The 21476-nt window shown below is 42.8% G+C and overlaps 1 protein-coding gene and 1 long non-coding RNA gene across 12 annotated transcripts in view; one reads left to right on the top strand and one right to left on the bottom strand.

Moving 5' to 3' along the window:
* Positions 1 to 21476, bottom strand: part of epb41l3b (erythrocyte membrane protein band 4.1-like 3b) — a 39721-nt gene that overhangs the window by 1162 nt on the left and 17083 nt on the right. For 4 of the 11 annotated variants that reach the window (XM_019883762.1, XM_019883758.1, XM_019883756.1 and 1 more), the window contains exons 3-25: positions 18477 to 18620; positions 16500 to 16604; positions 16339 to 16381; positions 16093 to 16168; positions 15758 to 15976; positions 14689 to 14776; positions 13894 to 13938; positions 13428 to 13580; positions 13250 to 13347; positions 12965 to 13140; positions 12351 to 12544; positions 11452 to 12039; positions 10099 to 10152; positions 9250 to 9285; positions 7432 to 7617; positions 7006 to 7062; positions 5470 to 5970; positions 4806 to 4847; positions 3873 to 3941; positions 3175 to 3258; positions 2959 to 3057; positions 2779 to 2859; positions 2393 to 2508 (exon numbers count right to left, since the gene is read on the bottom strand). In XM_019883762.1, the coding sequence (XP_019739321.1) occupies positions 2398 to 2508; positions 2779 to 2859; positions 2959 to 3057; positions 3175 to 3258; positions 3873 to 3941; positions 4806 to 4847; positions 5470 to 5970; positions 7006 to 7062; positions 7432 to 7617; positions 9250 to 9285; positions 10099 to 10152; positions 11452 to 12039; positions 12351 to 12544; positions 12965 to 13140; positions 13250 to 13347; positions 13428 to 13580; positions 13894 to 13938; positions 14689 to 14776; positions 15758 to 15976; positions 16093 to 16168; positions 16339 to 16381; positions 16500 to 16604; positions 18477 to 18530 (3159 nt within the window). In that variant the 5' untranslated portion in view covers positions 18531 to 18620 and the 3' untranslated portion in view covers positions 2393 to 2397. Of the gene's footprint in view, positions 1 to 2392; positions 2509 to 2778; positions 2860 to 2958; positions 3058 to 3174; positions 3259 to 3872; positions 3942 to 4805; positions 4848 to 5469; positions 5971 to 7005; positions 7063 to 7431; positions 7618 to 8936; positions 9003 to 9249; positions 9286 to 10098; positions 10153 to 11451; positions 12040 to 12350; positions 12545 to 12964; positions 13141 to 13249; positions 13348 to 13427; positions 13581 to 13893; positions 13939 to 14688; positions 14777 to 15757; positions 15977 to 16092; positions 16169 to 16338; positions 16382 to 16499; positions 16605 to 18476; positions 18621 to 21476 lie in introns of all 11 variants that reach the window. The other 7 variants (XM_019883761.1, XM_019883760.1, XM_019883764.1 and 4 more) reach the window with 7 other exon arrangements.
* Positions 204 to 2036, top strand: LOC109524137 (uncharacterized). The gene is made up of 2 exons (XR_002169912.1): positions 204 to 724; positions 1882 to 2036. It is a non-coding gene; the product is annotated as an uncharacterized LOC109524137 (long non-coding RNA).

Below are 21476 nucleotides of genomic sequence, written 5' to 3'. Positions count from 1 at the left end.
AGATGCCGGAACTTCCTTACAATTCTTAATGCGGCAATTTTGCAGGCTCTCTGTGTGAAAGCGAATACTGACATAGCGTTGCACAGAACACCAGTGTCAAATTAGTACTTGCAATGCATTTTGTTAGTTCCATTCATACCAGGTCAGAACAAGATGGACACAACAAAGCAGAACCTCCATAGTCAAACGTCAATAAGGTCGAAACTTTATATTCTATAGTACAATCAGGTTAATTGTGTTGATGTTTGTACTGTGGTTTTAACTTCTTTTTACACTCGGCAACATGTGCTGAGAAGTTAAAAAACGAGATGCGTGAGACACATCAAAAATTTGTTTTTCCGTCTCAATGCGACCAACACTAAATATCCTTTGCAATATTCCCCAGGTATGAATTTGTTTGAGTTTCCTTGATCGACCTTACGAGGTTCCACTGTATGAGGTTTATAGAAGTGTTAAGCTTCTCAAGTCTTTGAAGTAAAAAACAAAAATCTATTCAGCAGAGATAGCACATGTGTCTGGGGCGCTGCCGGCAAAGGTGGCATCAAACCAATTTGACATTTAGGCGAGTACGAGACAAGTTAGCTCATGTTTGTTCATAATTAGATAACAAAATCCATCAATGCGGGGGTTGAATTTCAAGTCGACATCAACTCTTTGGCCATTCTTTGACCGCCCCAGCACCGTGCGTGCATCTATGCTCTGCAAAGGAAACTTTCAAGATCAGGTTAGTAGCTCGATTTTGAAGTCAACAGACACTACTGCACTGAGCGTAAGGCAGCAGAGACAAAAGGCAAACATTCCCATGTGTTGAGTCACACTAGCACACGCACGCACACTGGCTCATCCCAAACCAGCAACACATTTGAGATTGTTGTTGTATTCATGGCTCAGGAAAGTTGCACTCAAAAAAAAAACAGATGGGTCAAAACGGGACTGAGGGGGGTCCACACACATTGTGTTCAAATGAAACATTTTCTCCCTTCTCCCTCCCAGTTAGCGAAAGCCTGATTATCGGATATCTGAAGATTATCCCGAGCGCTAATCCTGTGGTGTGGGCTATGTTACGAGCAACTTTGTTTCTGTCCACGAGCTGCTGGGAAAATTGTCAGCAATCATGAATGTTAAACCTGTTCAATAGTCACGATCAGAAATCCTTATGTTTAGTTAAAATGGTACCGGGTATGTGCTGACTCCCGTTTAAAATTGAGTTTGAATGTGACTGGTTGATTCTGGAGCTGCCTCCGTCTGATCATTTAATCGGGAATTAGGGCCGATCACGTAATTTCCATCTGACTGGCTGAAAAATGTAAACGTTTTCTTATTTTTGGGCTTAACAGCTGGCTTCATGCGTTGGTGTATGCATCTGCTCAGTGCTTTGTAGTGGACAGCACCTTGGTCCCCAAAAATGTATTCTGAGGTAGAAAGATATGGTCACATCTGCAGCGTATTTAGAAAAAAAAGGGGCGCAGAGTGAAATGTGCAAACGTTTCGCTTACATGTCCAATAATTAGGACAAGCCGGAAGATACTACACATGTCTGCAGACCACAGCGGGGGAACACGATTGTCAAAACAGCTCGCTGAGCAGCATCTTCAGAGTTGAAAGTGACAGATAATGGGACGCATTTAAATAACTTTGGATCATAGTATATTAAATGTGCAAGAATGACTAGTAGTATATGCAACTGAATATTTTGTGACCAACAAACTTGTGCCGGTTGCATTTGAGGAAGCCAAAAGTTGTTTGTAGATGAGCAGAGCAGGAAACCGATTTCCTTAAGAGCAAACAGTTAAAAGCTATGCCGTCTTTGACTCCATTTTCCTGCACCTGAGTTTCCAAGACAGCTTTTGGCCAACTGAGGCACGCCCATGTGTGTTTCAGATCAGATTCTGCTGGATGTCGGTATGTTTGCAGGAGCCGGTCGAGCAGGTATTTTATCTCTCAGAAACTGCTGGTGCCTCTGTGGCGAAGCCACACAATCTATGTCAAGAAATCAGTACTTTCAAACTTCTTACATGTTTATATGAACAAAAAAAGTCATTTGGACTCAATGCTTAAATTGCGAGTGAAGTGTTCCGCGGTGTGCGGCGTTCTATTCGTGTCCAGCTGGGGGAGCGTTTCCATCACATGGGACTGCATGAGAAAGACAGCGGCATTAGTGGAAAGGGATTGTCGGGCTTGTCGTTACAAGTTTGAGAGCGTAATATCCCTTGTGTGCGTGCGCCCCGCCTGACCTCTTTCTATCCCGGCATCAACAACAAAATGCATTAGCATAGAAGCGCTATGGAGAAAAAAAAAAAAAAAAAAAAAAAGGAAGAGGGCGACTGCTGGGTGATGGGAGAAAAAGCAGGCATGCCAGAAGCGGGGAGCAGGACTGCACTGGCTGGCTTACCTGGGTCAGTCCTCCCCCTCCTCTGGCGTGATCTCTGTCTCTTTATGAACCACTACTTTGGTCACTGACATGTCAGGGTGCTGCTCTTTAGCCTCCTTTATGGCCTGAGCCAGAGCCTACATTCGCACGGGTGCAGCGCCGTAAGGGGGGATCACCAGGAGGGCTGCAGAGAACGGTGGGTGGGGGGGTGGGGGTAGAGCAGGGATAGGAAGTCACTGTTATCCAAATTTTAAAATCAAAAGTGAACAATTTCATTCGTTTCGAGGCTGCATGCTCTGCCCCTTTGATTGCAAGTGGCTCAAATTGGGCTCCTGAGAAGGACTGAATGCTTCATTCTAAAGCTGTTCCATGAATCTAACAAAAATGAGCATTTTAAAGTAAAATACCTCATCATGGTCGATGTCGGAGTCTCCCGTGATGACGATCCTTTTCTCGATTCTTGTTTCTGAAATGCCTCCTTTTACAGTCTGACAGGTTAGAGAAAAAAAAAACCAACTATTTATATATCACAAAACACTAAAGTCAGTCATTTTACTCGATGCTGAATGTCAACGATGAAGTCTGACCTTCGTGATGTGCGTAGTGGTGGTGGTGCTGGTGGTTTCCGAGGTGATCGTCTGGGCGCTCAGCAACACGCCGGGGTCTGTGTCGCCATTCATATCGCCCTGTTGACAAAGTAAGGGACAAATTTCGAGACGCAACCCGGGCCAAGTCTGAAGGCTAAACAGCGAAAGCTACGAGCCAGCAGCATTTGATCATGGAAGATCGCAATAAGCACGGACCACTCCAGATTCATATGTGATGGTCTTAGTCTCTGTATGAACCACAGGCATCTCTTTGGTGCAGACCACGTCCTCTTCCATACGCTGCCGGACAATAAAAAAAAAAAAAAAAGATATCATCACCATTCGAGCTCTAGGTGGCGACGCAGCAACAGCCTATTTCTACATCTAGATTCTTAACCTTGTTACCGAACCCAACCCGTTCATATGCACGTTCACCGAACCCTTCATTAGTGAAAAATAAAAATAGGATTTTTTTTTTAAACAAATTCAAGACATTTGGAAAAAAACATTTATTAAAAACAGAAAAAAAAGTAAAGAACATTTCAAGACATAAGTATACTTTTTTTTTTTTAATATTACGACGTACTATCACGACAGTCACACGGTGACGACTGAGCGAAGTAGATTTCCCGCAGCACTGATTGGACAAGCAATGTCATGTGATCATCCGCAGCCAGCGATGGCAAAGCGGGCGTGTCTTAACTAATTGACATATTGGGTCGGGTGTGTCTTAACCTCTATGACAGAGGCTTTGTCGAACCCCTGAGACTGATTCACCGAAACCCTGGGGTTCGATCGAACCCAGGTTAAGAACCACCGATCTAGATGCATTACTAGTCTGGATTTTGGTCTTCTATTCTGATTTAACACAATTTATTAATTTGTGTGTTGCTATCTTTGTTTTGGATACTCACTGCAGATTCTTCCGGCGCTGTGTCCATCTCCATGGCAACAGGTTTCTTCTGCTCTGAGTCAGGTGATGCCTGTGAATGAAAATGACGATTGCGTGATTGAAGTGATTTGCATCATCAAAGTGGATGATGCCTGAGGAACACACTGAAAAGAAAATGACTTCAAAATGTGAAAAAAGTTGTAATTTCATGAATGAAGTCAAAAGTTTGAAGATTGATACTTTGATGATAAAAAAGTTAAAAAAAACCCAAGTCATAACTATATATTTTTTTTCAAGAATAAAATGAGGATACAAATGTTGAGGGAAAAGTAACAACTTCACAAGAAAAAAGTCAAGACAAAACTTACAATCTGCTCGATTCTATGAAAATAAATGATTATGACAAGTTGTACCTTAAGCGAAATTAGGTAAAAGTCAAATTCTAATGACAGAAGTTATATTGCAATAAAAATTTGCAATTTGAAGCGCTTACGATAACGTTTTTTGTGATTGTCATCCTTTGAGGTTGCAATTTTTCAACTGAATGGATGACAGATGAACACATGACTATTTGTAAAAAAAATAGTAATGTTAACGAATAGTTAAGTAAGAATTTTTTTCCCGTAACTTTAATAAAACAAATGCAATCTAAAAGAAAAACTGAATTTACAACTAAAAAAAGTTAAAATTTTTATGAGAAAAAATTTTAACCTTTTTTTTTTTTTTAAATAGTAGTAATTGAAACAGAATAAAGTCATAATATTCTGGGTCACAGCCTCTTTTATTGGGCTCTTTACTTCGGTAAGAGATTCTTTTTCAACATCAGCGTGTCAAATAAAAACACCTGCTCATTTCCACGCATCACCCGCGAGGGAGATGAGATGCATTTTGATGACAACACATTGGGCAAAACACATCAACGTCAGCTTGCGACCGACCAACAAAGTGTGGTCACCTTTTCGGAAGTCACAGAAGAAGAAACCCATCCGAGAGTCGACTGGCAAGGACAAGACGAAGGATACGAGGAAAGAAGGAAGAGACAGTTGAGATGGAATATCAGAGCAATGAGAGGAGACAAGAGACGGGGGGAGAGAACTGAGGAAGTTTATGGTGGATTTTATGAAATACCAAAACTAAGCACTAGTTGATTTGTGTCTTCTTGCAGGTAGAAAACATTGTTATACAATGTTTTCAGGGACAAGGGGAGGTGAGGTGGGAGAAAAGCCGCAGTGGTGGCTGCGGGCCAGGTGGCGCCATTGAGTACGTCAGAGTGCTGCTTCACAAAATAAATAAATAAAATTAAAACTGGAGGGGGGAAAAAAAATTGTTGCAGCACAGCGAAAGCGTGTCCCACCTGACTGCCCAGCCGTTTGTTTTCTATCTCGGCTGTGGGAGCAGCTGCTAACTAGGCAAGTCCAGGCGTTTTCAGCCAACCCAAAACAAGCAAAGGAAAGTGGTGGTGTGAAGGTAAACGGTGGATGTTAAGGGACGAGATAGCGAGTTAGTTAGCCATGCACAGCACCGGATTTTTATTATTATTATTATTAGGAGGAGGCTGTGTTGGCTGCTGCCGGGGCCGGGGAGGTAATGAGTGGATTGGATGCTTTTCATACAGTTACCACTGCTAAGGGCGCGGTCTCCGAGAGCGTTATCGGAGCCATGTCGGGCTTTGGTTGCTCAAAGGTCTTTGTCACCTCCTCCGTCAGCACTCTGAAGACCTCCGACTCCTCCGCTCTCGCCACCTCCGACACCCACGAGGCCATGGCCTTCTTGGGCGAGCCTTTGACCTGAGACACGTCCTCAAGCAGTGCCTCCATCTTGGTTATGGGGAGCTTTTCCACCTCTTCTTTCACTTCTGTTTCCACCTCGGCCTCCTTCAAGATGATGAGCATGCCCCTTTTGTCGGTGATGGCCTGGGACACTTCCTCCCTTACGGAGCCTGGGCTCATCCTAGCTGCGGATTTCTCAGAAAACTCTTCTTGGGAGTCGGGGGTTTTCTCCTCCGCTGAGAAAACGTCATCATCCAGAGTGCCCAACGGGCTAATCCCCTTCGGCCCTGTTGGGGGCGCTCTGTCCACTAGGGTACTATCTGCAGTGCAATTCAGCAGATATTTCGCCGCCTGGGGAGACACTTGCCTTGTTGGAAATGCTATTGAGAAAAACAAGGCATCTCTGCGGCTAAATACTTTTAAAGACCTACCTAGAACAAATTTAAAGGAGTGTTTTTTTTTTCTTGTTTGAAACATGTCTGTCATATGATATTGCAGCTATCGTCTGTAAAATATGTAAAATAAAAACGATGGAATGATTTATGGATTTACATCCAAATTTTCTGAGGATTAAGGATGCTATTTGGGAAAATTTGGATATTTCTGACTTTCAAATGACCATACTTTTTTAGTGATTTTTTTTTTTTAGGATGATTCAAGCCATCAAAAAAGTGTTTTCTTCTTTTAAAAGTACATTGTGTAGTACTTTGTGTCGTCTAGTGGTGAACTAAGAGAATGCAATAAGCTCGAGTGTGCGCACTACAGTGCCTCAGAGACCACACTTCACAACCCTACCACCAATTTCTTCAACAGAAGTGCAAGCAAAATGTCATCGCAAGCAACTTCCAGTAAAGCGACGAAGTGCATTGCATTTGTTACACATGCTGTAGTTGTGATGTTGAGGAAGTACGTTCGCTAAATTTGTCTCCTTCGGGTATCCATAGCGGAAAGATGGCGGCGAAACTTAGCAGCTTCCTGTTAGCCCTATGCAATTATTTCACCAACAAATAGATTTTTAAAAATTATTTTGATCTGATAGAACTTGTGTTTTTTGCATATTATTGAAATCATGGGGTATGAAATAATGAACACCGAAACATTACAATTTTTACACACTGTCCCTTTGAGACTTTGAAACAGCACATGTAAGCTTTTACATGTCATTTTGGAAACAATTCGGGGGAATCGATGTGCTTTTAAGTCTTCAAATAATGCTGGACAGCCATGTCTTGACACATTTCCGCTGCCGAGACACCCCCCCCCCCACCCCCCATTTTTAGTACACAATGAAGAGGAGAAGGAACGTAACAGAGTCAAAGATAAGAAGACAGTGCCGGCTTTGCAGAAACACAATGCAAAAAGAAACAAATCTGAGCAAAACGTCACCTCAGTGGCTTTAGGCTCCGCCTTTGTCTCGTCTCTGGTGGGCTCCTGATCTTCTTCCTGCAGAAAAGGGAAAAGAAAATAGAAAAAAAGGGTGAGATGTAAATAAACACTTGGGGATCCGGGAAACTCAAAGTGTTATTTTTAGACTGACAACTCTGGTGTCAGTGATCAGGATATAGTCCAGAAATAATGCCGCAGTGAGCACAAGAAGAGATCAATAAAAAAAAGATGAGAACTATCGAGAAATAATGTCATCAAGCCGCTGGTGCTAAAGACTCGTTGGATTTAATATGCAGCACTCAAACCCCTTTCCGTCATCCAAGTGCCTGGATTCTCATTTCATGTGCACCGACATCAAATATATTGCTCCAGACACACACTCCTCGCTTTAAACACACACATCATTATTATTCATCCCGTGCTTACATCCTGCAGGTCCAGAGGTTCTATCATGGGCGGCTCGTCCATTCGGGGCGAGCGCGCCGGGGACGAGGAGAGCCTCCGCTCCCACTCGGTGAGGCCTGGGACGCCGGTGTCCGTCTCCAGGAAGGAGCGCTTCAGCTCGTTGATGTTGGTCTGGTGCTTGACCATCACGGTGGGGGGCTCGGTGTCCTACAGTGTGTGTGGCCAGGTGACCATAATAAGAGGGGTAAGGGCCGGGGCGAGCAGCATTGCCATGCTTTAAGTATGTAAAGTCATCTTGCAAATGTTAAAAAAAAAAAAAAAAAAAAAAAGGCAAAAATGGGGATGGGAAAAACAAAGCAAAATAATAAAAAGGGAGTCAAAATGGAACCTGAGTGAAGATGCTTTGTAAGCTACTCATGAAGTACAGTGAAACCTCCCAATGTCGACCAAAATTAGTAATATTAGCGATTGCCCTAATTCTAAAAAAATTATGAAAACAAATTGGAATTTCCAGTTTGTGTTTATATTTTGCAACAAAAAAAAAGCTGAAATTTTAAAAGAAACTGAAGAATAGTTTCTGAGCATAGTTTTCTTGACAAAATAATTGTTACAAGTTAGATTTTTTTTTAATGATAAAGAGTTTTGTGAAGGCGAGTTTACAGGAATGATCAGAAAACACGTAATTTTAAGAATTAATGTATATTTTTCAAATTAAAAATTCCGACAAAGTTCATTTGTAATTTGATGTAAATACGGTTGAATGAAAAAGTATGGAAACCCTTTGGATTTACCTGGAATTTGGAGCGCTCTGCGTTTGTCCATTGTTGTGACTTAGATGAAGATCAAAACAATGCAGAAATCCAGTTCATTCCAAAGTCTTCACACACTTTTACTTCCAACTGGATGTTGAATTAAATCATTTTAAAAGAATGACATTCATTTAAAAAAAAATTAAATCAAGAATAAAATGCATATTTTACGGTAGATAATTTTACAGGGATGAAGTTGTAATTCCTGTTTAGAAAACCCCATAAAATTAAAAATGTAAACCCTGTGAAATTATTGAGTAAAATACAGTACATTACGAGTAACATCAGACCGAAATCTGATCTTTTTTGCGTTTATCTCTACAATCAACCATATTTCAGGCGTTTTGACCTCTGAACTTCTATGCATTTTTCAGAGTTGAATCTTCCCCAAAACAACCGGCTTCCAGATTGTACAACTTCAGCGTAGAGGTTCCGCTGTAGTGTGAAACCAAGAGTGCAAATTCAACGCACCCACAATGCATTCAAACTCAAACTTGATGCAATAATATAACACATGCAGTGAGTCACAGAGCAACAGACACAACACTCCCAACTCCCGTTAGCATTATAACGAAAGATTAAGTTCCTGGCGTTTCATCTCTGAATGCTCACAGGAGCAACTCGAGATGCTCGTATCCACAATAGGAAATCCGAGACACTGCACACAACAATGCTATAAGTCAGTATTGGTAGGAAGAATACGATTTTCTTACCAACCTCCAGCATCAGATTACTGTGCTTGACAAATACGTTTTCCCCTTTCACTCGTCTTACAACACTACACTGCAGGGGGTGGGGAGACAAACAGTAGTGGTTTCAGACTCTGGGAGGTACAGCATGGCGACAAACCAAACATGGATGGAAAAAACCTGCAATCAGGAAGCCCGACTTTCATTGACCAAAAACAAGAAAAGTCAACTGAGCTGACTGGTACGGAAGAAGCCGAAGTGTGGGGAAAGATCATGAATTCAGGCAGTCAAGTGTGTGGCGCAGTGGCAGCAGGCAGCGGAGAGACGCGACGCGGCGTTACCTGTGTGGGCATCTCAGAGTCGTCGTCTGCATCCGACTGACAGCGAGTGAGGAAATAGTGACGGGATCAAACGGGAGGTGGTAAATGGTGGTGACAAGATAGGAAAAGCAGGATATGGGAATAGGTGGCAAGAAAGGTGGTAGATGAGAGGAAAGTCAGTGTCTGCGACGTTTTCGTGAGAAATTGTGCATTGATGAATTGTGCAGTGGAGAAGTAATGAGGCCACACTGAAGAAAAAGGTACGAAACTCGACCATTTTTACCAGATCTAGCCTCAAAAACAACTCATCTTTTTCTCACAAAGTTACGACGGTCTTTTTTTTGTCTTTTGGAGACTTTTCTAAAATTGACACCATGATTTTTTTTTTTCCCCCACACGGTATCACAACTTTTCTGATAACTTTATTCCCTTAATAAATGTGTTTCTTGTCATCCGACGATGCAATGATCCAACTTCATTCTGCTAACACTGAACGTTTCTCTCACAATATTACAACTATTTTCGAACAAAAGTCCCAGTTTTTGTTTCCCGAAAATTTTGATTTTTTTCAAGTCAAAGTTTTGTTTTTTGTTTTAATTCAAATACATTTTTCCACTCACAATATACCAACACCATTCACAACTAAATTAGGGCTAATAAATTGAATCTACGGTATTATTATTTTTTTTATCATGAATATTAGTTTTTATTTTCAGTGTGGCCCTTTGCAGTTATCGTGTGTGGGGACTCATACCCAGTCTAAAAATATTTCACGTGCATTAAAATCCATAAACGTCAATTAAAATGCAACATTACAGCCACAACAGTACATGGCTTATTCATGCGCAGTGCCCCCCCGAACATACAGACCTCCGTGGCAGTTATATCTCCATCGAAGGCAAAGTCAGTTTGTTCGCTGTCGGTCTGCTTTGTCAAAGCCACGGAAAGCATTCCGAGCGGCAAAAAAAGGAGGAATACAAACAGAACAGCACCCCAACATTGTAAAAAGCGCTTTGAAACAACACACGTGTCTTCAGCCTTTATAACGACAGATGGAAACAAAATGGAAATGCACAGTTTGCTCTTCCGAGTCAGACAAACGCTCCAGAGAAGGTTGGCAAAACGGCAGCGAAAGAAAATTAAAAACAACACTGTAGCAAGCAGAACAAACTTGGAGGAAGCAAGAGACCTTCAGTCAGTCAATTTTTGTGGCGGAATTTAAAACCTGACTTTCAAGGCTCTCCTCTCCATGCACATTTGACACTTCTCTGCATTACATCTCACAGATCAATTGAGATCCAAGGGCTTGCTCTTATATTGGCACTGCTTACCGTGGGGGAAAATTACCATTTCAATCCGGAGCAATGCAGAGAGTCAAGAATAATGGAAGTGTTTTCATGCGGTCTATAAGGAAAGGAGTCATGGATCGGAACAATGACACAGAGACGGACGGTTAGGCACAAAGCTGTGTGTTTAAATGGGATTTAGCCAGGGATTAGTAACTAAGCATAGGGTACTCAAAAGGGGACATATTATGGAAAAGGGACTTTTTAACGTTTGTGTAAGAATCGGTGGGTCTTTGGAGTGTATGCCCATCCATCAGGTGTGAAACCCTCAAAGACAGAATAGGTAAACAGATTAAAGTTCAGCGCAGATTCGTTTGTTAGGATATCATAATAAGGGAAAAAGATCTGTCATAAATGGAGGAGTCCCTTTTGCTCGCTTCACATTTTGAACTGCGGCCTTCACGCAAATAGTGGCCACTTGCCTTGTGGCAATGCCTTAGCTTCGCTCTGGTTGTCATGATAACAAATGACACACACACACACACCATTTTGGCAAGAATATGTTCAGCAACACTAAAAAGAAGAAAAAAAAATAGTGTGTGATAATTCTTGATCCTACGGGTATGGATACAAAAGCGTGTCACAGTCTTTAGTTAGACATGTGAGAAATGTTTTAAAAACTGAAAACGCATAATATGTCTCCTTTAAAGTAAAAAAAATAAAATAAAAAATAAGGCCTTGAGTGTCTAACCCTCTTATCAGGCCAGTCAAACATGAAATGGTGACTTCTCTGGATGACGATGAGCGATGGAGAATGTGAGGTTCTGAAAGTAGGACAGACACTGGGACACCACAAGTCTCCAGGTCGGCTCTGGACTGGCGAAAACAGCAGAGCGCCGTACGGGACAGGCGCCAAAGGGGTTCAACTCTTACACACCTCCTCTTCCTCTGAACTGTCATAGTCATGGTAGCCCTGGGCTATGCAGGCGGTCAGCGAGGCTGCCTTGGGCTCCAGGTAGCAGAGGCACAGCGCCAAGGGGAAGGAAAGAGTGAGGGCGTAGGGCACAGAGAAGGAGGTGGAGAGCAGAAAGAAGAAGATGAAGAGGAAGCAGGGGATGAGCGACGGGGACTTGATGGGCAAAAAGTTCTGAGCGCACTCTGGCAGGAAGCGCATCTCCGACAGGTCGGGGAAGCTTAGGTACCCGTCCTCGTCCAGGACAGCTGACAGGTCGGGCAGGTGCAGGGAGAAAGAGAAGAGCGTGCCGCCGCGCACCCTGCCGCTCTGCTCCAGCCGCTGCTTGCGGGCCGACAGCAGAAGCGCCCGCTCCGCCAGCAGGGCCGCTTGGCGATCCGAGCGGGCCTGCTGGCGGCGCCGGCCGGCGTTGTCCTTGACCGGGCTCACCGAGGAGGCCCGCTTGCGCGTGTTTTCCCTGCACCGTCGCCGCACTTTTGTTGATGACACGGGGGAAGAGGGGAGTGAGAGCTCAGAGCCAAGCGGGCTGGTGGTTAAGGCACAGGGGGAGCACTAATGGATGGAGAGGATGCGTGGGTGTGCGTGAGCGTGAGTGGCGATGGGGAAAGGAGGCCAATACGCATGAGCACACATGAGTAAAAGTGTGGGGTTAAAAGGAAGGACAGGAGGAAAAAGCAAATTAGTAAAGCATAGAGAGGATGAAAAGCAAAATCTAAACTAGAAGCACGTGGGTTATTTTCATCAGCCACAAGGAAATCTCAAAACGGAAATGGATTTCAAAGTTGTGGAATACAAATACTGCCGCGGCCTCGAAACGCTTCTTTGTCTCATGGCGCCGAGCCTGCTGCATGGCGGTGGTTTACCTTTGCTTCTTGTCTGAGCGGCGTCAGGGTGCCGGCGGCGGCGGCTTCCGTCGTCTCCGCACGGGCGTCCTCCCGCTCCGCCTTCTCTTCCTCTGCCTTCTTCTCGGTGGTCACTGTGGTGATGATGTCTCCCCTGGCGTTGGCGGCGATGCCGCTGTCCTTCATCAGAGTCTCGTGATTCTCGGTGATGGGCGCTGGAACGGGCAGAAAGACGGATGAGATCTGGAAGGTTGTGGGCATTTTGTTGTCAGGATGGAAACAGCACAGTGTTGAAAGCTCAGTAGCTCACGCGATACCAGTTTCACTTACTCACGATTTCTTAGGCAGGTCTATTATGAGTTAGACCCACATAAAAAGGCTCCAAAACCTATTCCTGAAAAGACACATGGAGTTCGGAATTTGACTTTGACGCAACCATTTAAAGGCGATCTGAAAGAATCCATTTTGGCTTTTTCCAGCCCCACTTCAAAGACCACTAGACTTTGTCCGATTTGAACCACCTGAACTGGACAGACGTGCGATGACTGCATCATTTTTCTTTTTGTCTTGAGTGTGGACAAAAGCAAGGCGACAAAGTCTGAAGACCCGCCGCAAGTCTAATGCGATGACCTTACCTCCGTCCAAGCTGCGTGACATGTTGTAACGTTTGCTGGCGGAGCGCTCGAAGAAGGGGGCAGGGCGAATGATCTGCGAGCTGGCCCTGCGAGTCTGAGCCTGCGTCCTGCCGCTGTAGCGGAACTTGGAGCCGAGGGTGAGGAACTTCTTTGGGGGCGCCTCAGGTGACACCAACCTGTTACACGTTACAAATCAAAGCAATAGTAATGTCGAAAGCATTTGGTTGAGTGCTTAAAAATTGTCTTCGAGTGACCAGGATGTGTCGAATTGCTTGCAAGTCTTACCTGAAGAAGGTGTGGTGTTCAACACAGACCTTCCACAGCCGTTTGGCAGCACGGTGGTTGGGAAGCTTGAAGCCGATGGTGCTTTCAAACTGCTCAAACTTGAAACCAAAAAACGATGATCAGATCGACTAAAACAAGTGAAAAGCGTCTTATTGCAGAAGTTAGAAGAGTTCTTTACCTCGCCGGGCCGGATTTTGATGTAGAAGTTGTTCCTCTTGTAGGAGATCTTGAGGATTTTGGGCCAGGCGAAACGGTTGATACGCAGCCTGTCCCTGTAGATGAGGAGACCACTGGCACACACTCCTAACATGATCTCCACACCTTCCGAGTCCTAAGAACAAACATACCGGCGGACGATAAATTACACACAGTACCACACTATGTACAGGACAGCACCGACTGTTATCAGGATGAAGCAGGCAGGTGGCGAGTGGAATCAAGCAAATGGTTCTGCTACCTCAAAAGTAGGACTGGAGGGGTGCCTAAGCAAGAATGGCGGATGACATTATGCTCTCAGGTGGAAGCCATTTGCTAGGGGAGAGCCGATCCAAAGCGGGAAGTCTTACAGGGATATTGAAAAGTGTGTTCAACCACATGCACATGTGGAAACTGCACACACGTACACACAATAAGCAGCCGCTTACCTCTCCCTCGGCACGAGCCAAGCCTTGATAGAGACGCCCTACCAACTTTGCATTCGGTGAGAGAGGAGACAAAAGAGGGAGGCCGGTCTCATACGCTGTGTAACTTCTTGTCATTTATTCAACAGGATAATACTAGACCGGACATTGACAGTGAGCAACGACGCTCACTCGGTCTCATCAAGACTACTTCATCTACTCGGGTTGTCTTGATATAAATCCGTGAATGTAACAATCTCTCGCTCGGTTGTACTTGACTGGAGATAAGAGATCCACGTATGATGGCATGGTCTCAAAAGATGCCAACTCGGCTCCTCGCAAGCCAAAGTAGAAGAGGTGAAATGATGAGTCAGCAGTGCAGTAGCGGTGGCGGTGGTGGTGATGGCGCAAGTGAGGCATCGCAGTGGCAGCCATGACTGCTGATAGTGTGCATCAAATGCATTTGTCTCAAGTTGCCTTGAATTAATCATCATATATATAATCAAGACAGAAACACACCTCACTCAAACCAATGACTCCTTTTCCACTCATCAGGAAAAAAAAACAGGAATGAACTATCACTCCAGTAAGTTAGGGACCGCCTAGTCTTCGACGTTTCTTGACATGTCGCCACAATCGTGTTTAACTTGACATTAATTGGACAGTATTATTACTGGTAACGTTGTCTAATATTATTCTCAAAAAGCTATGATTCCCCCCCCGCTGCAGTTGAGTAAGTAAAAAAAAAATGCATGAGCCCCCTCCAGTTGTGCAGTGACAAAAACAAACCTAAGACTATAATCGAAGCATTCTGGTTACCTTGGCGTGGTGGAGATCCACACCGTACATGGACAGTTTCTTTGCATTTTCCAAGAAATGCATTTCGGCTTCGGCCGGAGTCATCCCCCTGATTGAACGACAACAGCACACATGAGGGACATTGAAGAAAGGACTGTGAAAAGCAGATAACACTGGAGAATTCAATCAATTTCAACAGGAAGCAGACCTAATTCGGTTGTATCGCATAAACTCCAAAGTGAATCAATTTCCTCTTGTTGTGTTCGTGGCTGTTTTCAGCTGAATCTCCACCAAGCAGCTGTGAGTACATCCATTTTTAGCAAAGACGGCCTTTTGTGAGCGCCTCACACTGACTGCTCCTGTGCTGCGCCCTCGACTGCATCAAATTACTCACAAATCGTTGCGATGCAGAGGGAATATGAGGCTAAGATGCACAACAGACGGCTTTTTTCTCCCCATTTGTGGAAAGACGCAAATCCATTTATGAGGAAGGTGTGGTGCCTTCCTGAGCGTTATCACAGATGCTAAAAAAAACAACAACAGCATAACTTAAATTCGTCCAGTTCTTAAGAAATTGCATTGGACTAGTTTACTAATTCCAACAATTCCTCATATAGTGGCTGTTACAGATTTTTTTTACTCAACTAAGTGCGAGGTATTTCTTGGAAATAAGCCATATAATGGAGGGAGGCTTTATTTATACCAAAGCAATCTAAACAAAGGTACAATGAAGAACTGATTAATCAAAATTAAAACTTTTTGGCGATCTAATTCATTGATTAACCACCATCACTGTTGCAGCCCTATAATTTACTAGCAAATAAAATTTCCTCCCTGACTGAAGGAGGCGTCTATTTGTGGTGCTGCATTTAGTTATTCACGTGGACGTTATTAGAGGAAATACGGCATTGTTCAGCCCTTTTCTATTGGTCCCAGTATAGGCAAACGTATCATTGGACCTCAGATTGCATTTGCGTTGACCAAAACAAATGGAGAAAGGTAATTCTAGCCAATGTTACGTGGTAAAAAAAAATAGCTATCAGGAAATACTTGATGGCGGCTCTTTTGTCACCTAGCTCACAAGACTTACTTGTAGGTCTTGTGGAGCTCCATGACTTTCTCCTCCAGCTCTTTGGTCTGGTTGGGTGCGAAGCGTAGTTCGCTGATGTAGTCGCTGCCCAGCTCCTCCGGATCAAAGTCGCCCAGCTCTGACTGCGCAGTGTACGAGCCCAGAACGGTGTGGGTGGCGAAGGAACAAGGGAGACGGCCTGAAACGACGTCGTCTCGAAGCTGCAGGCACAGGTAGTACCTACGAGGATGGAGTCAACGGGATTAGAATGTCACTTAAAAAGAAATGAGATTCTTATCATGCTGTGCGAGTGACAATCAAACAAAATGTCAAAAGAAAGAAACAAGCCAATGCACCTTGTGATATCCTCGGTCAGCTGGGAGGGGTCCGGAGGGTAAAACTTCACGTTAAAAGCAAAGTTCCAGGGGCCGGCTGAGAAGCAGAAGGAAGTTTGGATAGATTTTTATCGAGCAGCATTTACAGTCTTTGTCTGCTTGTCCCAGTAATACATGAGTTGTACAATTGGAAGATGAGTTGTGTTATTGTTTTGGAAATGGGAGTCATGAAAAAGCATTGTATTGGATATACATGAAGACACATACTCCTGATCTGCTTCTTCAGGTCCTTGGTCGGATCCAGCCAATTCTGCCATAGACAGAGAGGAAAAGGAAAAAAAAAATAAATAAATAAATAAATAAAATCAAGTTCTATTTTTGAAACTGAACCGACACATGGGTCTTGACATTCACGGTTGTCACAATACCTTCTGTTTCTCCACATCTCTGTACGTAATGCCAAAGTAGTCCTTCTCCAACAGATTAAGGTGATCGCAGACTTTGTCAAAGAGAAATTGGCCTTTGACCCGCTTCTGTGAGGGGAGAACAAACATGTAACTGACATCTAAAGTCAACCGATGAGTGCAGTGATCCCTGGCCACTTTGAGCATCAAGTTTTGCGGCTTCAGTGTTTCACATTTGTTTTTTTTTTTTGTTTTTTTTTTTAATACCAAAATTAATACAAAAAAATTCAAAAATTAAGCTAAGCTGCACTCCAACCCCGCCGAAGCAATGTGTACCGACTGTGGGGGAGAATGTAAGGCCGCTTGTCGGCAGCGGGAGTTTGGTTCGCAGCCTTGACCGTGTTGAGTCTTATTTTGAAGGTCTCACGATTTTTATTTTTATTGGTCAGTGGCAAATCCTACCTTGCGGTTTTCACCTTTTGCCCCGGGGATGAAGGGGTGGGTTGGTGTGGGGTGGGGGGGGGGGGGGGTCTGGTTCCCATCAACCGTGACAAACAAGGGATTCCTGTATACATATTTCATCATACTACGCCATCAACCGGGACCATCGATGCGGGTTAAGCGGGACCCATATATACCGATAAAGTGAGCATTTTCTTCTCTTTCCGATCAAAGTCAGCGATGGCCCGATTATCGGATGTCTTTGAAAGGTCTCAGGTTAGTCTTTTGAAGGCCATGGATAAACCTGTGGTGAGGGGTGTGTTTAGAGGTATTTTCCACGCTGATCTGCTGAGTCGGGACCGAGAATCATAAAAGTTAAACCGGTTCCAATATTTACGATATTTAATTCCTTATGCGGATGGTGAAGACCGAATTAGTCCGAGCCGGGGCTCCCTGAATGTGCGGCGAGACGTAACAATAGTAAATCAGGAAATGTGTGTACCTCTATACGGTTGTCTCATTGTAGCACAGTCAGTTGAGCCATTAGCTTAGCACCACTCACGATCGTAACCACACTGAGTGCACAGATCTCCTGAGAACTGTGCAGCGTTCCTGTGTGATTGTGTAAGAGCCACAGGAACAATTGGTGGGAGATTTAATCCCGCCAGGATGTCTCTGAGAGTATTAGCAGAGTCTTGTCAGACTAATGCTTGCTGCTGCTGCTGCTGCATTGACGGCACTGCTCAACACTTTTAACCCACCCCGCACTGGCATTGCCTTCACGCCCACACAGGAGTTTGTCAAGAGCTACTTTTGTTGAATATTTTCCTAGCAGTGTTTAATTTACATAAACCACACCAAGTTTCGCTGCCCATGACATAGCAACAGGCCGGGCAAAGATCCAGAGCTACATTCAAGCGAAGGCTATAGCCCAGCATGCGGACGACACTGTCTAAAACACTCTCGCAAAGAAGCACTGTCACGCAGAAACACATGCCTCTTGGGATAGTCGAATCACAGAAACTTCGTTTCGCATTTCCTGAACTTTTGTCGAAAACGTCGTCGGGCTAACATTGTTGGTCATGAATTATCTAAGCAAAAGTTGCATCATAGAGGCAACTCTACTAAGCATTTTCAGTATTTAAACACCCTTTCTTTTAAGTATTTCCAGGCCATTTTGCTTAGATAAGAAGGTTCCAAAGCATTAAAAAAAAAAAAAAAAAAAAAACAAATCCCAAAAGGTCCACATGCGTTCACCAAAGCCAAGGTAAGCAGAGCTGCACTAAATTTTGTTGGCTGGATGGCTTAGCGTTAACAAACAGCATTGGATTCTGACAATTGGCTCACATATGATTGCTTGGTTACGTTGTCCACACAGTGGAGGTGGGGAGTGTTTGATGATGTGTCCATTCATACCAAATACACACAATAGAGTGTATGAAATACTGTTTCCATGAGTAAAAAAATGCTTTTATTGTCATTATAAGCACTATCAATTGTATATCACAGGAAAAGACTATAAATTCATTTGCGTCCCTAACTCCATCCAGTGGGTCTCACCTCCACATTCAAGGTGTAGTCAGAACCGTCCAGTAGCGTCACCTTGCATTGCATGATCTTCACCTTCTTCACTCCTTTTAAAGGAGACCTGGAGAGACGACTGGTGGATGACTGGCGGGAATCTTGGTCGTCTTCTTGCGTCTCCTGATGGGTGAAGATCATACATATTTTAGTTTCTCAAAATTAACACATATTAAAAAAAAAAAAAACAACAACAAATTCTAGGAGGGGTAAACTGAAATCATGAAAATGTCTCACATTGTATAGACCAAGGGTCACCAGGGCGGTAGCCCCCAATGACCGCATGAGTAGCTCAAGGACTTGTTCTACAAATAGGTCACCAATGAAAATGTAAACACTGGCTTGCCTGTTCATATCTATCCATTCCCAAATTTTAGTGAGAAATTGTTAACATGATCAGTGTCTTCAGAATAAATTAAAATATTTTATAGTCATAAAAATATTCACGATAACTTGAGAAAATTTGCTTTTTCAAAATTTGGTGTCAAAGTGGTAGCGCTTTGCATCGATCAGTACCCAAGAAGTAGCTCTCATATTCAAAAAGGCTGGTTGTTAAAAAAAAAAAAAAAAAAAATTGTACTTTCATTCCAATATATTTAATGGTTCTATCAAATTACTATTTGGATAATACAAAAGTTTTAAACATGCATACCAGCAAATCAGGGGACTGTATAATAGATGACTGCAGAGGGAAAAAAACTGCGTTTGAAAGGTGATTTGAGGAAGAGGGTGAAATATCTCATGGCATGTTATTGTTTTCAGCTGAATGAATGACTTTACATTGCGAAGAACAACAATTGGCGAACAGTAACCCGATCCAACTTCCACTTTCATGGAGACGTCTTAAACTAACCACCAGTTCTGTCACATGTCTGCCGGCTAAAAATAGAGCCCGCTTCTCCAAATGAGTTCCTGTCTCTACATGATAATCAAACACTATTCACAGACTCTTTCAATTATAGGTCCAGGCCAAAACGTCTGGATCAATCACAGAAAACTACCGAGGCCTAAAGAAAAAAAAAAGGTTCGTATCAAACTTGGATTATGTAAGTATTATGAGCCTGTGTTCATTCATATTCAAGGCATGAAAGCAACTCTTCCGTAACTCCGTCACACATATTAAAAAAAAAAAAAACAACAACAAATTCTAGGAGGGGTAAACTGAAATCATGAAAATGTCTCACATTGTATAGACCAAGGGTCACCAGGGCGGTAGCCCCCAATGACCGCATGAGTAGCTCAAGGACTTGTTCTACAAATAGGTCACCAATGAAAATGTAAACACTGGCTTGCCTGTTCATATCTATCCATTCCCAAATTTTAGTGAGAAATTGTTAACATGATCAGTGTCTTCAGAATAAATTAAAATATTTTATAGTCATAAAAATATTCACGATAACTTGAGAAAATTTGCTTTTTCAAAATTTGGTGTCAAAGTGGTAGCGCTTTGCATCGATCAGTACCCAAGAAGTAGCTCTCATATTCAAAAAGGCTGGTTGTTAAAAAAAAAAAAAAAAAAAATTGTACTTTCATTCCAATATATTTAATGGTTCTATCAAATTACTATTTGGATAATACAAAAGTTTTAAACATGCATACCAGCAAATCAGGGGACTGTATAATAGATGACTGCAGAGGGAAAAAAACTGCGTTTGAAAGGTGATTTGAGGAAGAGGGTGAAATATCTCATGGCATGTTATTGTTTTCAGCTGAATGAATGACTTTACATTGCGAAGAACAACAATTGGCGAACAGTAACCCGATCCAACTTCCACTTTCATGGAGACGTCTTAAACTAACCACCAGTTCTGTCACATGTCTGCCGGCTAAAAATAGAGCCCGCTTCTCCAAATGAGTTCCTGTCTCTACATGATAATCAAACACTATTCACAGACTCTTTCAATTATAGGTCCAGGCCAAAACGTCTGGATCAATCACAGAAAACTACCGAGGCCTAAAGAAAAAAAAAAGGTTCGTATCAAACTTGGATTATGTAAGTATTATGAGCCTGTGTTCATTCATATTCAAGGCATGAAAGCAACTCTTCCGTAACTCCGTCCTGGCAAGAAAAGCCACATAGCTTGGGTCAGTGGGTTTGAGCACAAACACTTTTTCTGCATTCAGCACTTAAAATTGGGACACTGACCAAAAGAAGTCATGCTGTCATCATTCTTGTATTTTTGCTCAATCTTCAGCCAAAATATGACACAAAAAAGGGAACAGCTGCATCCTCATAGCAAACACTGTGAACCAGGAGTGTGCATTTCATTTTGGCAGATGAATTGCTTTGGTAAGGACGATAAAATACAAGCTTGAAACCAGCTGTGATGGGTGAACAAGAAGCCACAGATGTACACCATGTTCACACATTTGTGCAGCTGCTCTTAACATGAGCTAATGATTGAATTCATATAGTCAGATGATTGGAAGAAAGTATACAAAGGGGTGGAAATTTTGTAGAAACTGTCTCAAAAATGTTGGTACATTTTTGGGAATGATTATTCACAAAGCATTGTTGTTTTTTTTTTAAATGTAACATATACAAATATAAGCCAATATGCGAGCCAACAAATGTTTTCTTTTTTAAATAAAAATGTGTGAGAGCAACAAACAAAAAAATTATTTTTGATGTATTTTTAAGTTGTGCTATTTACAATATAGACATGCTCATGCCGATATTATGATAAAATACAAAAACACTTTGGGAATTAATGATACAGGAACTAACTAGAAATGTTTTGTATTTTTTACATACCAGTCAGTTTGCATTTGCACCGTGCGGAAAAATACTTCTGGATTCGTTCGCCAGTCTTCTAACAGTGTTGCTAGGTAGAATTGAGAGGCGGCTGGGTTTGTAGGGAATCCTAACAACCACGAAATGCACTCAGGTGACTGACTTCTTGATTGTTCCTTAGCAGGTAAAAATTCTATGAATACGTGAATCTCAATACTAAAGTGTGTACCCGAAGTCATCATTTG

This window comes from Hippocampus comes, unplaced genomic scaffold, assembly GCF_001891065.2.
Source record: "Hippocampus comes isolate QL1 unplaced genomic scaffold, H_comes_QL1_v1.1 scaffold159, whole genome shotgun sequence".
Lineage (NCBI taxonomy): Eukaryota > Metazoa > Chordata > Actinopteri > Syngnathiformes > Syngnathidae > Hippocampus > Hippocampus comes.
The sequence above is the reverse complement of the archived record's forward strand: the minus strand, read 5'-3'. Positions and strand labels throughout refer to the sequence as shown.